This window comes from Cricetulus griseus, chromosome 9, assembly GCF_003668045.3.
Source record: "Cricetulus griseus strain 17A/GY chromosome 9, alternate assembly CriGri-PICRH-1.0, whole genome shotgun sequence".
Classification (NCBI taxonomy): Eukaryota; Metazoa; Chordata; class Mammalia; order Rodentia; family Cricetidae; genus Cricetulus; species Cricetulus griseus.
This window is the reverse complement of record NC_048602.1, coordinates 7,464,429-7,483,317: the sequence shown is the minus strand read 5'-3', so window position 1 is coordinate 7,483,317 and position 18,889 is coordinate 7,464,429. Positions and strand designations below refer to the sequence as shown.

Here is an 18,889-nt window from a genome sequence, read left to right as displayed (position 1 = left end):
GTGCCACCCATCCTTTTTCTCCCTCTCTCTGGTTTTTTCAGACAGTTTTATGCAGCCCTGGTATCCTTGAACTCAAGAGAATCACCTGCCTCTGCCGCCCAAGTGCTGGGATTACAGGTGTGCGCCACCACACCTGGCCTTTTTTCTCTTTTACCTTGTACATCATCTTGATTTTCTAGAAACTCTATGCTGAGTGATTTAAGTATAGCAAGGGGCCCATTCCAAAACACAGTCAATCAGCTTTCAGGTGCCCACATGCCAACTCCATGGGCCTAGGGAGGTGCCCACCTACCCCTTCTGCTGCCGGTAGTTCTGCATGTCCAGTGCAGCTTTGCGCGGAAATGTTCGGAGGAGTTTCAGCACTTGCTGCTTCCAGGACAGCAGCCGCTTCTTCTGTGTCTCTGTGAAAGCCTAGAATGGGGAGGAGGAGGATGCTGGACAGAGGACCATGCTTAGAGGCCAGCTGGGGGAGACAGGTATGCTGTGGAAATGCAGTGCAGGATCTCTCCTGGGACATGAACAACAAGGGACAAGGAACCCTGAACCAGCAGGAGTGTTTCATGAGGTGACGTGGGGAAACTTCGACAAGCACTAACCCTGAGAACAGGTGGAAGGTGACACTTGCCACAGGGTATGTACAAAAGCTGAGAAGCCTTTGAAGGCAACACTGGAGAGGATGGGCTGGAATCTGGGCCGTGAAAGGAGTAGAGCAGTCTCTTTCCCCTAGTGAAGGTCTTACCTCGTGAGTCAGGCACTTTTCGATGAGCTGGAGGTAACTGGTGATGTTCTCCTCGTCTGGTCGGGACACCAGCAACTGGGTGCATACTGAGGAACATGGCAAAGGTCAGAACTTAGTCACAACATAACCCTTGCCACACTGCAGCCTTCCCAGTACCAGCTAGTGGGTGCAGAAGGACAAGAAACTTGGGCTGGATGAGTCCCAACTCCTGGGCTTTGAAGACAAGGGCTGGTTCCATCAGCCCAGAGAGGCCTGCAGGAAGAGGTACCTAATCCTACCTAGTTTCAGCTGCTCTGCAGGTTCATTCACCTCTAGGGTCTTTAATAAGAAGCATAGCTCCCCTTCTCTAACTTGAACTTTATTCATGGTGACTGGGTTCACTTAGTATTCTGCTTCAGGATTCTGGGCTAGGCACTGGCTGCTCTCACCTTTGCCCATCACCCGTGTAAACTGGCTGGGGATGTCTCCGTCGGCGACAGGAGCTGGGGCTGGCTCACTGCTATCAGAGGGAGCTGGAGCTGGTGGAGGAGGATAGTTCTCTGCAGCTGGAGGGTCCTTGGCCTCAGTGCTCTTGTCTGTTCCAGGGTGGGTGAGGGGAGGCTCAGCACCTGGCAGTAGCGGCTCCCCCCGACCCCCATTCTTGGCAGCAGGGGTGGCCTGAAGGACACTGTAGGCCTTGATAGGGGTGACGATGATCTGCTGCAGCTCCTGCAGGGCGTTCCGCAGATTGCCACCTTCCAGCACATCCTGCAAGGGAGGATGTGGCTAGGTCAGGCACGGATCTCAGGGTGGCATAAAAATATGGCTACTCAATTGTGGTCAGATGAGGCTCAGAGGTTCCAGCACACAGGCCAGATAAGGGAAGTTCTGGCCCATCAGCCAGGTAAACTCTTTGTTCTCTCCAAGGAGAAAGCAAAGAATCAGACTAAGATAGCAAGGGAGGAGGAAAAACCAGAAGGAGGTAGCAGGGAAAGGAGAGGAGGAAGATATATGAAAGCAGAGGCAAGATCAAGTGAAGGGAAAGTCAAAGGAGAAGATCTCGTGTCCATCTGCAGCTCACCCCAAATAAAACCCGTCAGGTCTAATGTTGCAAGACGGACACTCTGAAGGTAAATCAGGGAAGAGAGGGAGAAAGTGCAGGAGGGAGCCTCTCAGGCAGCACCATGTGAGCCCTTGGATAACAACTTGCTCAAGGTCTCTGGAATCCAGCTGCCCATGGCTGGGGCCACCAGAGGTCAGACTGCAGGAATGAGGAGGCCCAGGCAGCTGCCAACAAGGCTGACCCAAAGCCTTCCACCTGCCTGTACACTGAGCCTTGGAGATGAGGATACCAGGTCCTCACCTTCTCTAGGGACTTGAGGACGCTCTGTCTCTCACGAAGCTTCTGGATGCTCAGTGCTATTTTGTGCCGGGCACCTTTGGTGACATTCTGTGATAGAAGGAGACAGGAAGCTGGATAAAGGTGAGGTACACAGGGGTGTCCCAACAGAGACCAGGGACAGAGGAGGCTTGATAGCAGGAACAGCAAGCACCCAATGGTGCTGGCCCAACACCTACCCAGTGGTCCCTCAGATTTACCTGCGACTCTAGGTGCTGCTCTGTTAGAGTCATCATCTCTTCGTAGCTCATCTGTGAGAACAAAGCAGCATACTTGTGCAAGCGGAGGCTCTTGAGCCACGAGGGCACGTCTGTGTAAGAGGGAGCGTAGATCAGGGGATGAATACTGGTGAGGGGGCTGGGGCTGGGGGTGGGGGTGGGGTGGGGAAGAGATCAGGCATAAGCCACCAGTAGCCTTAGAGACTGCAGTGAGTTGGGAGGGGTTGGGTCCAAAAGCTACCTCTACCCGCCTAGGGAGGCCCTTTTACACAGTCTTCCCCCAGTAGGACTTCTGACCCATTGAGCTGCCAGGATGGCCTTCATGATTTAATCTCATCAATCAATCATCTTGAGCTATGGCTGGCTGTGAGGGGAGGGGCTATCTACAGGCAACTTTCTATCCTTCCAGCCCGGCCCACGTCCTGAAGAAGGGTTCTAGCACTGTCCTCTGGATGCACCTTTCATCCCGCTGCCATCCTCCTGGAAAGTGTTCCGGCTGGAGCCCTGCTCCTCCGTCTGCTCACTGCCAGAGGAGGCCACACTGCTCTGTGGCGAGAGGGGTGCGTGGTCGGGCGTGGTGAAAGCAGCCCGGGCCCCAAGCTCCTCTGGACTCGGCCACTCACCAGGGCCCTGGGGGCTTGTAGGGATGAGTGACATGGAGCGCTTCAGTGGGCTAGGGTGGATTTGGCAGGGGAGACCTAGCCAGAAAAGGAAAAGCAAGAGGTCAGGTTAGGTGATCTGAGCATAAAAAAAAACAAAAACAAAAACAAAAAAAACCATGGCCTGCTCAATCCTGAGATCTTCCAACAGGAAGGGAAGGAGCCACAGGGCCCCAAGGGCATCTGCCTACAGACAGATACTGTTCAACCTCCCACCCCAACACCCACCTTGTCACTCTGCTCACCCTCTCACCCAAATCCCAGTAGCTGTGGCTGGAACTGTCATGCCTAACTGGATTATTCCCTTCATTCTTGTCCCCTTGCCTTATAGCAGCCATGCTGATTGTTTTCAGGGGTGGGGGCTTTTTAGAGATTAGTTCTCAACTTTGTAGCCAGGCTAACCTTCAACTCAGTGATCTTCCTATGGGCTGGGGTTACAGGCATGGACCACCACACTCAACTAGACACTAACATTTCCAAATGTACAAATTCAACATATTTAGATCCCGGTAACTTTCTTCATGCTGACAACAAAAGCCACACTCTATAGTGACCTGGATCTCACTATACAGCTCTGGCTGACCTCAACTCATGATCCTCCTGCCTCAGTCTCTCATGTATGGGGATTATAGGTGGGTACCTTCACGCCTAGCTAATGAACTGCTTCTCTAACATCTCTGTGACTGGGCCCTGTATCTCCATCTTTTTCCTGGACTGAATACAAACGGACCAGCTAAGAGGCCTGGTAACTCAGGATGAAGTCAGTACCCTCTTCCCCAAACATGTCACACTCTGTCCACTCCATTTCAGAGGTAAGCAAAGGGCTCCAAGTTGATTCTCTGAACATCCAGACCTTGTCACTGTCTGTCCCCTGTCCTGTCCTAGCACTGTCACACTGTCCTTTTCTGTCAGCTGCTTCTGCCTCTGTGTCTTGCTCAAACACCTCCTTTTGGCTACTGCAAGCCAAGCACTTGTTGCCCTTGGCTAGCCAGCTTCTTGTACTGTCTGTGGACTTATGAAGGAGAGCAACCTGGCCCATTCAGTTCTGCACCCCGGGGCAGGAGCCTTCCAACTGAGTTTCATAAAGAATAAATGAATGTTAAGAGGGCCTGTGAGTTCAGCACAGGGAATCCAGAAGTTCCCGTGGCAGCCTAGAAAGAAAAAAAAGTCAAAAAGCCTGGTTAGGTAAGGACAAGGCCTCACCTATTTTGCCTCAGTAACCACAAGGGACTAGGAGGAGAGAAAAGAATACAGGATGGGGTTTCTAAGTGCCCCGGTGACACCCACCCAGAAAGAGGACACCCTGGATAGACCCTAAAGCACCTTCTGTTAGAATCTGTGGCAATATTTGATGCTCTTAGCCAAAAAGTTACCCAAGGGAGAAGACACTGACTGCCCCACTGCACACAGAGAGATAGTGTCAGACTATGCTACTGCCCAGGATCCTGTTGGAGTCCTCTACTCAGGGCTCCTTCCAAGTTTGTGGACACTGTGGACTCTGGCTTCTGCCCCAATCTGGGGCCTCTTGGAAGAAGATGGCACTCTGGGCCTCAGAGCTGGAAACCCTCAATACAGGCCTTTGTGCCTTTGTGCCTGTCTTGGTGCTCCTGGCCACCTCCTTCCTCCCTTCTCAGTCAAGGAGTGGGCTGGTGAGGCTGAGAGGGCAGGAAATGACCCCGACTGGAGTGACCATGCAGTTCCTGAGTCCTGCTTGGCCTGCATTGGGGTGAAGGCTGGCCATTGCCTGAGGATTATAAAAACAGGAATGCCGGCTGCAGATTCACGGCCTTGCACTCTCCAAGAAATCCTGGTCTGTCCTTGGCAGTACACCAAACTCACCCTGCCTGCCCTCCCAGGCCAATCTTTGCTTCCCACTCAAAAATATTTTAATGGTTTCCTGCTTCCTGCAACTGACTGATGTCCAAAAGTTTCATTTTATCCTTCAAAACTCCAAACAGTGGCCTTAAGATCTGACTTCACATCCTAACTCTACTCTTTCTGAAATCAGAGCTCTTGGACAGGGTTTTGTATCTTTGTCCATATGAAATTCTCAATAGGTACAAGTTAGCCTGGCTTGCGTCAATATGATCACTAAGAATCTTAAGACCTGCTGATGCTCTATTGAACACCACCATGCCTTTCAATCACAGTGTGTCTTCTCCATAAAATGTCTCATTCTTTTTTCTTGTGGTCCATACACATATCCAACACTGTGAGAGCTTGGTCCTTCAAAGTTGCTTGGAGTATTAGAGCTGTAGCTCACTAGTACAGCCTTATCTAGTATAGTCAAGATTCGGAGTTCTACCCCTAGTGTTGCAAAAAGGAAAAGCAAAAACAAACAGCCTAATAGGGTTCTGAACAGGGAGCACAGAGGGTGTGGGGTAGTCCCGGCAGAGGCTGTGCAGCATCAGTATGATGCTCTGAGCTCCAGAGCCATACTACCTGGATTTAACTCTGACATCATCTTGGGCAGATGACTTCTGAGCCTAAGCCAAGTTTTAGAGTTTATAGTTATAAAGTCTTAAGATTAGCTCCTAGCAAAGTGCTCAATATTTCCCAGTCAGAACACAAAATATAGACTCCAAACGTGGTACAGGAAGTGGTACTCCAAAGCTAGAAAACAAATCCAAAGTGAACAGGATTGCTAGAGTTCCCTGGAAATGCCTGGAGTCCTCTATCTTCCCTGGCCTACTTTAACCAGTGCCTACTGAAAGGGACTGACCACCTAAGGCTTAATTGTGAGCACTCACCTTAATTAGGTCATGTCACTCATCATGGCTTAGAAAAGCCACAGTGCCCTACAGTGTTCATCCCAGCTAACATTTTACAAGGCACCTCAATATCAGCTCCTGCTTGACCCAACCTCTGGGCTGAGTTGGTTAGCAGGACAGCCCTGGTCAGAAGCCCAGTTGTGGTCCAGTCTGAACCTTGGACAGCTCCACTACTTGCTCTGTGTATGTTCTCAAATCACCTGTAAAATCGTAGGCCTAACGGTGTGTGAGGTGGCTTAACTGAGACTGTGTCTGCAATAGTGCTGCTGGCACCAACTCATGCTCTGCAGTGTTAAACTATAGACACACTTCTCACGTTGGAAGCTAAGACCAGAGACCAAAATCCTGAGTGAGCTAAAGAGACCTCAGGTGATGGTACCCATCTCTGCCTGGGGTCTTCAGAAGCCAGTCAGATATTAGAAATGTTGACAGAGCTAGAGAGATAGTTCAGTGGTTAAGAGCACTTGTTGCTCTTGCAAAGGACCAGAGCTCAGTTCCCAGAACCCATATGGTAGCTCACAACCATCTGCAACTCTTGTTCCAAGGAATCCTCTTCTGGCCTTTTTGGACACTGTATGCACATGGCACACAGACAAGCTAGCAAAACACCCACCCACCCATTAAAAAAAAAAAAAAAAAAGGGAAAAATGCTGAGAGGCTCGCAGCGGCTCATGAACAAGCATACTTACTCAGCTCTCTTTCAAACTGCCACTAGAACTATAGTCTTGAAGCTCCAGATTTCTAGATTTTTCTAGAGAAGCTAGAAATCTGATTTTTAAAATTTTGTGTATTACATTTATTTAAAACCAATCAAATGTGAGTTCCTAAGACACATGTATAGTTCAGTCAGCTCTGAGAGGGCCAGTTCACCACTCTGCACTGCTTCCTTCAGAAAGCTAAGGTCCAAAAGGGTGATAGGAGTTGCAAAGGCCACAGAGTAAGAGAAGACAGCCCATTATGACTTTTTCCAAGTAGATACGGCCACCTAGGAAAGGCAGTCTCACCTGTGTTTGCATTGCTCCCAATACTGTTGATGGCTGGCGGCACTGAGCTGGATGGGTGGAAGGGTACATGTCCGTTTTCCCGGGGTGGCTTGTCCTGCCAGCCTGGTCCTGCCTCTCCAGGGGCCAGCTCTGCAGGTCCCCCCCACTCATCTGAACCCTGGCGTGAATGGTAGGAGGGCTCTGGCCGGGTGCGGAAACCACTAGCCAGCCGCTCTTCCAGGTGGCTCAGCCAGAGGGCGAGCGCATTTCGGTCCTCCAGTGTGGTGGCTGGATGGATGAGGGCATAGGAAAGGAGCTGGCGGCTCTCCTCAATGAAGGCATTGCTCTCGATGGAGTAGGCCAGCACCTTCTGAAGCAGTCTCATGTACTCGGACTTGGCCTCGGTGTTGCCAGGCTGGAGCAGGGGCAGGTGGGACAGCAAGAGGGACACCACCTTCTCTTTGGACTCCTGCTGCCACTGGCTGACGATGGCTACAGCGGGAATAAGGATGAGCATTAGGAACGTGAGTAGACACTATCAGAAAGCTAAAAGCTCAGGGCCTCTCCCTCAGCGCCAGTCTCCTCTCCTGCTCCCATTTGTCACACCTGACCGTGTCCCTCATACAACTGAGACCAGGAACACGCTCCCTGCTTCTAAAGCCATTTTTCCCCTAGTTCTCTCACCCCTGTCCTCAAAACCCTGCAGTGATTGCCAATTCAGTCAGTCATGTGGAAGCTCCTACTGCATGAAGACTTGTTCGTTTGCTGTGTCTACTAACCTACCACCATCACCATACACTTCCCTCCCCTATTAATTAAACAGCCTCTTGCCTACACTGAGAGGGTGCAGGAGTACAAGTGAAGAGCTTGCTCTCAGCTGGGTAGTTGAGAGCTACCATCCTAGCACTTGGGAGGCAGAGGCAGGTGGATCAGTCTTGTACTGGCCTCCCCGACAAGGGGTCGATGTGCTCTCCCTTGTTCAGGCCAACTGTTCCTGTGGGTTTCTCCAACCTGGCACAGACCCCTTCGCTCTTCATTCCTCCCTCTCTTCAACTAAATTCCCGATTTCAGCTCAGTGTATATCTGTGGATGTCTGTCTCTGCTTCCATCAGCCACTAGTTCCTGGGTCGGTCCCTGAACAATAATTTTGCTGTTTGCTTTTGGAGGTGGACTCTCGCTATGTAGCCCAGGATGTCCTTGAACCTCCTCCCAAAATATTACTACCTGTAAAACTTGAGAGAAGATTATAGAACCTGATTCACTATGTTGGTTTGCGATTCAATGAGCTAATAAGAAAAGTAAAGTGGGGGCTGGTGAGATGGCTGAGTGGGTAAAGAAAGACACTTGTTCCCAAGCCCGAGCCTGATGAACTGAGTTTGATTCCTGGAAACCACGCTGTAAAAAGAACCAGCTCCCCACCAGTTGTCTTCTGACCTCCATACTGTCATGGTGTACACACCATTATCCCCCAAATGGATAAGTAATATATAAATAAGTATTAAAAAGAATGGGATGTGGCCTTGAATCAAAGGTGCAAAAAACAGTTGCTGCAGTTTTTTCAACTGGTCTCTCTGCCACCAAGTGAGAACACACAAACTGTCCTGTCCATACAAGTGGGTTTATCTTCCTAAATCACACTCAAATCATACCAGTTTCTGTTCAGAAGTTTACCATGGTAACCTGCTCCCGGATTCAACTTCAAGAACCCACAGCCTAACATCACCTTCATTTTTTGGTCACTGTCCACTTCTCATCAGATACAGACTCAGCAGGGTGGCCCATACCATCTTCCTTGGTGCTCTCTACAACTGTGTTCATCCAAGCTCCCACAGTGAGGCTGAGATTCAAGACATCAGCTGCAATAACCTTTTTCCTAGCCAAATCCTGAGGCTTTTTTAAAAAAATGTTTATTATGATTGGCAAATGACATGCTGTTTTTTGTTTTTTTGAGATTTATTTATTTATTTATTTATTTATTTATTTATTATGTATACAGAGTTCTGCCTGCATATATTCCAAGAGGACACCAGATCTCATAACGGATGGTTGTGAGCCACCATGTGGTTGCTGGGAATTGAACTCAGGACCTCTGGAAGAGCAGTCGGTGCTCTTAACCTCTGAGCCATCTCTCCAGCCCCCCCCCCCATTCTGTAACCCAAAGAGGCAATGAAGTAGTGATCCTCTTGCCTCAGTATTCCAATTAGCTGCTATTGTAAGCCTGAATTACAAGGCCTAGATTAGTTAGGTTGTGTGTGTGTGTCCACATACCATAGTATACCCATGAAGGTCAGAAGACAACTTACAGGAGTCGATTCTCCCCACATACCATGCAGGGGTCTCAGGAACCCAACTTAAGGTGTCAGGCTCACCTGCAAGTGCCTTTATGAATTCAGCCATCTGCCAGCCAAGCTTGGTTATTTTAACATGACACACAAAAACAATATGAAATACATCACTGCACAGAACTCATGTTAATTTTCTCTGTATTGTTCCAATTTTAGCATATGTTAAAAGTGAGTTCCAAATTCCATTTTTTTCCTTTGAGACTGGCCCGGAACTCTAAATTCTCTTGCCTCAACTTCCTGAGAGCCCCGCTGTGCCCAGCCTCAGCTCTACTGCATCTGTAAAGAGAACTCAGAGCCGGGTGGTGGTGGTGGTGCACATCTTTAATCCCAGGACTCAGGAGGCAGAGGCAGAAGGATCTCTGTGAGTTTGAGGCCAGCCTGGTCTCCAGAGTGAGTGCCAGGATAGGCTCCAAAGGTACACAGAGAAGCCATGTCTCAAAAAACTGGAAAAGAGAGAGAGAAAGAGAGAGAGAGAGAGAGAGAGAGAGAGAGAGAGAGAGAGAGAGAGAGAGAGAGAGAACTCAGAATCATTCCTACTGAGCTTGGCTGCTAAGGAACTAAGTGAGACAGACCACAGTTTAAGATTAGATCTCAGGAAACTCTGTTTTTTACTATTTATTACTAGTACTGTGGTTAGTATAGTTTGCTATGGTTTCTTCCTTTTCAACAGTATACAAAAATTCTATAGGTATCAGCCTATAGAATCAGTCAGTCTAGCAAAAACAATGGGATTTGGCCTCAGAAACCTAGATACAGCCAGGTTTGATGGTGCAGGCCTATAATAATCCCTGTTCAAATTCAAGGCCCTCCAGAGCTATAGGGTAACTTCCAGAGTACAAGGCCAGCCTTAGCAAGATCCTATTTCAAAAAAAAAAGGGGGGGGGAGTGAGAGGGGAGGGGAGGACAAGAGGGAGCATGCACTGGGGATATGGCTCAGTGGTAGAGACCACATACCTAGCATGTATGAGGCCCCAGATTCAAAACTGGGAAAAAAATCCTGTGTCCTCTAGTCACAATGCAGGATGGATACATAAAAACTAGCAAATGCTCCTCTGTACCTTTTGTCCTACTTCTGTAGCCTGGAATTCACATTAGTTTCTAATTCTACTTAAACTTGTAGCTCTTGGAACAGTTCACACAACTCACAACTCCTGGGACCTGGCCTGGCTTGCACATCCCTGCTCCATGCTTTCTTGGAGAGCTCCTGTTAAGTGCTGGGGAATTCATCCACTCAAAGCCATCAACTCACTTTATGACCACAGCACCAGCCCAACAGTCTAGCCAAGCACTCCTAAGGTCAGTGATGGCTGACACTTACTGAGCTCATGCTAAGAACATGACTGCCATCCATCCTTACCTTAACCATTTTACTATTTATATACACAGTACGATTTGGGAAGCTGGCAAGGAACAAAGCTGAGAACTACATTGCATGTCCTGCCTTGACAACTGGAAGAAACTTCCTTTTTTTTTCCATTTTCTGTTATGTGTACAGTTTTGTCTGCATGTGTCTGCACCATATGCATGTGTGTGGAAGCCAGAAGAGGATGTCAGATCCCCAGGTACTAGTGTGAGACCACCGCATGGGTGCTGCGAATAGGCCTCTTGAAGAGCAGCCGGTGACAATACTGAGTCATTCCTCCCGTCTTTACAGTAACTTTCTCTCTTCCAACGCCGATGCTGTCAGTCTCCACTCTTCTCACACTGTACCTGCCACTCAAGGCCAGGAAACTGCCTTCCTCATCTATCTTCAACTGAACCAGCTCCCTTATGCTCACAAACTCTCCCTCCACCACTGCAATCTTTAAAGGTCCATCGGAAGTGGAGCAAGTCCTTCCTCAAGTCAGGAAGTTGTTTCTTCCCTACCCTCTCACCTCCGTCTGGCACTGGGTCACAGAACTTTTTGATATCCCTCGTTTTTGGACCTCCAGTTCCTGAACTTTTAGTTCTTGATAAGAAATAAAGCATGAAGAAATACAGTAATATTAAGGACAAAGTCAAAGGCCTTGCATTCCAGTTGTCAGAGTAACACACTTCCTCTGTAATAGAAGTAGAGGGTTGCTGAGGTCTGGGCTGCTCAGATGTAGGGAATGGTGTGTGTATGTGAAGGGTTAGCAGTCTGCCTATAATAAATGTGCAGGATGTGGCTCAATGATGGGTGTTTCTCTCCATGCCAGCCCCTTCATCCTACCCTGACTCCTCAATTGCTCTTGTTTAGGCCTTCCAGTGTAGCCAGTGGCATCTAGGACACAGAGAAGCCTTGTCTAAACTTTCCCCCACCCCCAGAGTACTGCCAGGACCCCAGGGCTACGGGATGCAGCTTCTCCTCTGGTACTGCCAGGGGACGTGACAGAATAGCCTCAAGGGTTGGGCTCAAAGAAGGACCTTGTTCTACTGCCCAGAAAGGAGAGTAGTTTGGGACCAACGAAGGCTGACCCCGGGGAAATGTGTGCTCATGTGTCTGAGTGACGGTGGTGGAAAGGGCGGGCCTCCCAGGACTGGGAAGCATCAATGAGCACTGGAATGAATCCAAGGAATGTGCACAGCCTCGGGCCCCTTGGGGTGAGCCCAGCTGGGGCTGCAGATGACGGGTGGGGATGAACTTTTAGATTCCTGCCCAGATCAGAAAACTCTGGCCCAGGTATAGCAGGGGCCCAATGAATACCTGCACAATTGAATCCACATGGTCTGTTGGTAGGTAGTGGTATCTGTGTGTGTAATGTGCCCTCTCTGGGATCTCACAAATTCAGTCATCCTGCCTTAAATTCTGGCAGAGCATATTCTGAAAGTTCAAAAAGTAAAACCTGCCTGGGTAAAAAAAAAAAAAAATCTAAGCCAGGCAGTGGTGTTGAACACCTTTAATCTTAGCACAGGCAATCAGATCTCTTGGGGCCAGCCTGGTCTATAGAGCAAGTTCCAGGACAGCCAGGGCTACACAGTCCTGTCTCAAAAAACAAAACAACAAAAATCTATTTCTGTTTCCATGACTTAGTATATTGTAAGCATGGCCAGTCCTTTCCATTCTCTGCATCTTGGTCATTTGTCTTTGTAATGCTGGCCGTACCAGCCCTGAGGTCACAGGGATGCAGAGTCAATGAAAGGGTTCAAAGCGCCTGGCCTGAGCAAGTGGTCTGAACATAAACCCTCACCTCCACTGCTCCTCCATAGAACCTTCCCCAAGGCTGTCTCAGTGGTGCTGAGCCAGTGGTTCATTAGCAGAGAACATCTGGGACTCCCCCTTAAGATTCCCCACAGGGGTGGGGAATTTTACAAAATCATTTTCCCCAAACAGACACATGTCTGGTTTTCGAGTTAGAGGCAAAATTTGTAGTGATGAAATTCTAGAACTGGGTGAACAGGGGTTGGGAGACCAAGCAATGCTGGGATGCCAGCAGCTGCTCCTCTCTGGGCTGCAAATTTGGACTCTGAGGACATGGAGAGGAAAAAGAGACTGCAGGAGTGCTCTCCTTAGCACAGCAGCCACAGGACAGGACCGGCCAGGCAACCCAAGCTAAGTAGGTCATGACCCTGGGTCCTGGCAAATCATAGCAGTCAAATATATCTTTGAGACTATCAGAAGAGCAAACCCATTTTTATGTGCTTAGCTATTGCAACAGTCATGTCAGCATCTGGCACTAGTCAGAGGGGCTGGGGTTTGGCTCCAGGCATCCCCCTCTGTCTCATCCCAGCTCACAGACATCAGGGAGGACCAGGGGTTCACATTTTTGTTTGATGAACTATGTCAGTAGAGCCTGAAAGGAAAGGGTGGGGGCATCAGAGGATGAGCTCTGATGATTCACTTGTCATGGCCCCTTCTGACCTCAGTTTCCCCACCCAAATTCAGGGAGCCAGAGAGGGAGAAGCTTAAACCTGCTAATATGGGGACTGACTTCAGAAGACTGGACATGGGAAGAAGTGCAGGAAGTGTAGCTCAGTAAGCCATAGGATGAAGGCGAAGAGATCTTAGTTACCTAGGCTGGGTCTCCTCCTACCATGGGAATCCATGTTAACACCCTGATGGTCGAAGGCATACTCGGTGGATAAGGGGGCCATGACTGCTGTCAGAGCTCCTAATGGCAGAGAAAAACTAGGAGAAGTAGGGATGAGGGCAAGAGGGAACCCTGTTTGTTTGTTCGTTTTTGTCAATCTGATACAAACTATAAGTTTTCTGGGAAGAGGAACCTCAACTGAAAACTGCTTCCAGAAGACTGTCCTGTGGGCAAGCCTGTGAGACATTTTCTGATTCATTTTTCTGTGGGTGGGTCCAGACTACTATGGGCCCGGTCGTCTCGAGTGGTATAAGAAGGCAGGTCAAGCAAAGCATAGAGGAAAAGCCAGTGTTCCTTAGCAGTATCTGCTTCAGTTCCTTCCTTGACATCCCTTCAGGATGGGCTGTAAGCTGTAAGATGAATAAACCCTTCCCTCCCCACGTTGCTTCTGATCAATGTTTTATCCCAGCAATACAAGGCAAACTAAGACATTCTTCTTTCCTGCTCAGGGACCTGGAGTCCTTTTCTTTTCTGGTCTTGGCCGGCCCCTCAGATTCTGCTTCCTTAAAGCCCATGTGGCTTCCTGGCCTTAGGGACATCCCTATGCCCTCCCAGATGTCAAGTGGTGAGGCAGGCCAGGGCTGAAGCTCCCTTCCACAGCAGTAAACCCATTGCCCTACTCGGGTAGTCATTCATATGACTGCTCACTCACTACCTTCCTGGACACACTCAAAATTAGAAGCCTGCTGCTTCTCTACCGGGTGATTATTAGAGCCAACCCTGAAGTGTTACATCTAAGAGAATACCAGGTCCACTATTTTTGGAAAGTCCCTAGGGGACTGTAACATACTGAGGTCATTTTTATCCAATACCCGAATTATCTATGAAGATAGACAGCAAAGACCCAAACCCAGGGTCGCACTGGAGAACTAGAGGAAGCAGCAGGGTCTCTGCCTAGTTACTGCTCAGGCATCCTGATCTGAGGGGATCTTAAGAGATTCAGACAAACTTCCTCTGAAAGTATCACTGGGACAGGTGCCTCTTAATTGAGGACTAGTGGGCCAGCTAAACTCAAGATCTGGCAGGTTGGGTAAGTATGAATCTTTCTGGGGAGGGCATAAAAGGGGCAGATATCATGAGGAGAGCACCAATTATGTTTTGATTTATTTTTGTTAGTGCTGAGGATAGAATTCACAGCTTCACATTTGCTAATCAGTCTCTCTAAACTCAACTATATCCTACTATGCATTAGATACTATGAGATATTATTACTCTAGAATGTGATGGGACCTCCTCCACAAAGAAAGTAGTATGCTCAGAATGGCTAAGTCCACTCTGGCACATCTCCTAGCCAACAGGGCAGACCTTGATCTAGAACCCTCATGTGCCTGCCATTCTAAGACAAGTAGAGGGACTAGACGGATACGGTTCATCTTGGTCCTTCCAAGAACCTGGACCCAGGCAGGGGGCCATGGCATGGACCTTTAATCCCAGCACTCAAGAAGCAGAGACTGGTGGATCTCTGAATTCAAGGCCAACCTGGTCTACAGAGTGAGTTCCAGGACAGCCACACAGAGAAACCCTGTCTTGAACCATTCCCTGGCCAAAAACAAAAACAAAAACAAGCCGGGCGTTGGTGGCACACGCCTTTAATCCCAGCACTCGGGAGGCAGAGGCAGGCGGATCTCTGTGAGTTCGAGGCCACCCTGGTCTCCACAGCAAGTGCCAGGATAGGCTCCAAAGCTACACAGAGAAACCCTGTCTCGAAAAACAAAAACAAACAAAAAACACAAAAACAAAAAACAACAGCAACGAACCTAGTTCCCAGATCCCTCTCTCAGGCCCACTCCCTCAGGAATATCACAAAACAATGAAGAGTCATAATGAGCAGAAAAAAAAAAAAAGGACGAGAGGAGACTGTGTTCTTCTCAAGAGCCAGATTCCAGTTCCAAGAAGTAGAAACAAGTAGGAGAGTGGGGAAGTCTACCTAAGGGTGTAAGTGACAAGAGATGCCATCTCATTTAGTCTTAAGGCCCCCACAAGCATCAGGAAGAAGCATTCAAGGACCCCACAGATATGGTGGTGGTAGTGGTGGTGCATGCCTTTAATCCCAGCACTCGGGAGGCAGAGGCAGGCAGATCTTAGAGTTTGAGGCCAGCCTGGTCTACAAAGAGTTGCAGGACAGCCAGGGCTGTTACACACAGAAACCCTATCTCAAACAAAACAAAACAAAAAAACAATAACTATTAAAAAAATAGCTGGGTGGTGGTGGCACATACCTTTAATCCCAGCACTCAGATCTCTGTGAGTTCGAAGCGAGCCTGGTTTGCAAGGGCCAGTTACAGGACAGGCTCCAAAGCTACACAGAGAAACCCTGACTCAAACAAATAAAACAAAACAAAACAAAAAAGCCAAGTATTCCCAGCACCCAGCACCCTGGAATCAGAAGAAGAGGCAGGTAGATCTCCGAGTTTGAGGCCACCTGGTCTATACAGAGAGTTCCAGCCCAGGAAGGGCTACAAAATGAGAACTTGTTTCAAAACAAACAACGCCCCCAAACCTATAACATGGCAAAGCTAGGAGAAAATGTGTGTACTCATATTGCATAGATCATCACATAAAATATGAGAACAGGGAAGGAGACCCCACTTTTAACTTTCTGTAGCAACTGGTTTTACTTGGAAGTTCTGAAAACAACAAAAATCCTGAAAGTGCTCTAATAAATCAACAGCAACAAAGCACACAGCTGACCTGATAAGGCTGGTGCTCAGGAGAGGGTAGTAGGTATTCCAAAGGAACACACCCTACTCTCCAGTGTGAGCAGAGCATTACCCACACCTCCATCCTAGGGCGTGAGAGCAGGAAGCCCTTTTTCCTGGAGGGGAGGCTGGCAAGGATGGGAGATGGCTGAGCTCTGAGCTTGCTGCGGCTAAGCTGGGCTCTGACTGCTCTTTGTCTGCCTGACTGAGCATCAGGCCAATGTGACTCCTAATCTATGTAACTATCTTTTATTGTGCCAAGATGCTTCTGCAGCTTGTACATCCAACTCAGTAAGAAATAAGCGTGTTTCTATGATGACTGGGCCTGGGGAGTTAACAGAGGCCAGGCAGCTCTGTGGTTCCCCAATCCCAATCTTAATAACCTATGCTGGAGTCCTAACTGTAGAACAGGGATGATAACAGTACTAATCTCATAGGGTAGTTCTGAGGAGTATAAGTGTGACTGACAATAAGAACAATTGATAGTTGCTGAGTATTTACTGCTTACCAGGCACAGTGGGAAGAACTCCACCTGCATGATCTCACTTACTCCTCATAAGTACCCTAAACATAGGTGGAATTATCATCTTTACTTTAAAGATGAGGAAATTGAGGCACAATTATGGCAACTAAACGCTATGATTTCAGCCTAGGCAATGTTACTCAAGAGTCACCAAAGGACTTGACACAGGTTAAGGGGCACTTGGCTTGCAAGGACTCCATGGGAACTGCTGTTAAGAAGTTGAAGGTAGAAAGAACAAGAATGACTCTGCAAGGGGCTCCTTGGTTCCCTTCCCAGCTAGCTTTTGGTTACCCACAACTCTTCCCCTTCTCTGACCTTCATCTCCTACCTGTTTCACTGAGATCAGCAGCTCTGCAGCCAGCTATGCCAAGCTATATGTATGTCAAGGCCCAGAAGGCCCTTATGTTTCAGCAGGAGCCCTTGGGGTGTTTCTCTGGACTGACTGACTGTTCCTGTACTCTAGGGACAGGTTCTAAGGATGTCTGGTGTACCCGTCCAAGTGTCAGCTTCAGTAGACAGAGTGCCTCACTACTGGGTACTTAGGGAACTGACATGAAGGACTACATCTATATCCAAAACGCTCTTCAAGCTGTCATAGCCTGCAATCAATCTGCTTGTGGAGGTGAAGGCTAACACAGAGAGCCTCTTCTATGAGTTCTGAGGTCCTCCCTAGCTCTGGTATCCTAGACCTGGGGAAAAAAAATCATCACTCACTTCTACCGTGTCACTTCATGCCTTGCCTCCCTTTTGGCAGCTCGTATAAGCTACCCAACATCACCCTTCCTCTACATGGGCAGTTTCCAGGGTGTACTGCCCTCTACATGGGCAGTTTCCTGTGTGTACTGCCCTCCTGGGAATCCCCATTTCACACTTGAGGACAGTTGACAACAACACAGCCCCAAGAGACCAGACAAGCACAGAACATCCATTCCTCAGTACTCCTGTTGGTTGGTCTCTGTGGCACCCGGCGCCTGTTCTTGCTCTCCCCACTGCACTCCCATCTCTAGGGGCAGAGACTCACCAGCACTGTTGGCCTCTGACTCCAGCAGGTGGATATCATTGCAGTCCGCCAGTGAGTGCTCCAGGCAGAGCTGCAGAAAGCGGGCTTGGGTACGGGTGACCCGCTTCAGAAGCGACAGCAGAGCCACTGTTTGCTCACACTCATTCCAGCCCTTGAACCAGCTAGCGAGGATGCCTACTTGGTCTCGGAACATCATGGTGCCAGGCCTGGGGCCAGGGTTGGGGGACGGCGGTGGCAAGGGCCAGCGCCGTCACATGGTCTCGGCTCTGGGCTCCTGTTATCTCTCCCCTAAGGGCCAGGGCTTGAGGATGTCCCCTGGCGTGGTGGCAACGGGTGGTGGGGGGAGGAGGGAGCCTGCTTACATCAGGGGAGGTCTTGGTCCAGCCACACCTCTCCAGGCTCCTGAAAAAGAAAGCAAAGGGATCAGAGGGATTGCAGGGGTTCAAAGTGTCATGGTAAATATGGGCTGAGGGGCCCGTGCATGTTTCATGGAGTTTGTTCGGAGTTTCTGGGGGAAAGATGAAGCCAGCAGCAGACACTGAACCAGCTCCTCTCCAACTGCAGACACAGGAACAGCCACGAATGGCACCCAAGACTAGACTCTCAGAAACTAAGGGGCAGAATTGCCTTACAACTATACAGCACAGAGCCAAAAGTTAGGTTGACCCAAACCAAAGATTAAGTCTGGAGGGCATTCAGAAACAGGAAGGAAAAGATGCTGTGCATTTGGGGAAAGATCTGAATGAAGGAAGGTTTGGCTCTAGGTGACATGACAAAGCAGACATTTGACCTTGCTAGTCTCAGGCTGCCTCCTCTCAGAGCTGGACAGTGACTGCTCATCAACAGAAAAGAGCCTAAGAGCTCCCTAATTACTTCAACCTAAAACCCACAATTCTGGCTCAAGGGTGGAAGGTGGGATGGTAAGCCCATGAGAGATTCCAGGTATGCAGACAGTACAGGCTGACAGCAGATAACTATCTTGTCACAAACTAGCTGGTAAATGTGAGCCCTAGGGCATGAACACGGACAGACCTGTCTAAAGATTACCACCATGAAGGGATTTCATGCCCTTCAACACAGCTTGGTTCTGAGCTCTAAGACGCCACCTTTCTACTATGAGGTAAAGCATCCCCTCCCCCAGCCTTCCTCTTCAGTCAGCTTCAGCCCAAAACTCTGAAGTGGAAGTCCCCTTGATTTTCAGAACATCAGGTTGTTATCCAAGGGCCAATGGAGTGCCAACTTGAAGGGACTGGAGCAGAATAAGAAGCAAAGACACTTGGCTGGGCAGAGGGGTACATGCCTTTAATCTCAGGGAGGCAGAGGCAGGTAGGTATCTGTTCGAGGCCAGCTTGGTCTCAGAGCGAGTGCCAGGTCAGCCAGGAGTAGACAGAGAAACTGTCTACAATAACAACAAAGCAAAGACGCTCAAACAAGAAAATGTCCAAATTCCTCTTAAGCAGAGACTACACAGCAGCTGTTTGAAATGGGCAAATAGCAGGTCTCG

At 49.0% G+C, this 18,889-nt stretch overlaps 1 protein-coding gene across 2 annotated transcripts in view; it reads right to left on the bottom strand.

Annotated features, from left to right (window-relative positions):
* Positions 1 to 18,889, bottom strand: part of Samd4b (sterile alpha motif domain containing 4B) — a 37,840-nt gene that overhangs the window by 5,092 nt on the left and 13,859 nt on the right. Inside the window, exons 2-9 of one of the 2 annotated variants that reach the window (XM_027430503.2) lie at positions 17,386 to 17,787; positions 6,770 to 7,240; positions 2,794 to 3,033; positions 2,318 to 2,427; positions 2,082 to 2,168; positions 1,168 to 1,486; positions 740 to 825; positions 293 to 411 (exon numbers count right to left, since the gene is read on the bottom strand). In XM_027430503.2, coding sequence (XP_027286304.1) covers positions 293 to 411; positions 740 to 825; positions 1,168 to 1,486; positions 2,082 to 2,168; positions 2,318 to 2,427; positions 2,794 to 3,033; positions 6,770 to 7,240; positions 17,386 to 17,581 — 1,628 coding nt within the window. In that variant the 5' untranslated portion in view covers positions 17,582 to 17,787. Of the gene's footprint in view, positions 1 to 292; positions 412 to 739; positions 826 to 1,167; positions 1,487 to 2,081; positions 2,169 to 2,317; positions 2,428 to 2,793; positions 3,034 to 6,769; positions 7,241 to 17,385; positions 17,788 to 18,889 lie in introns of those variants that run through there. The other variant, XM_027430502.2, reaches the window with a different exon arrangement.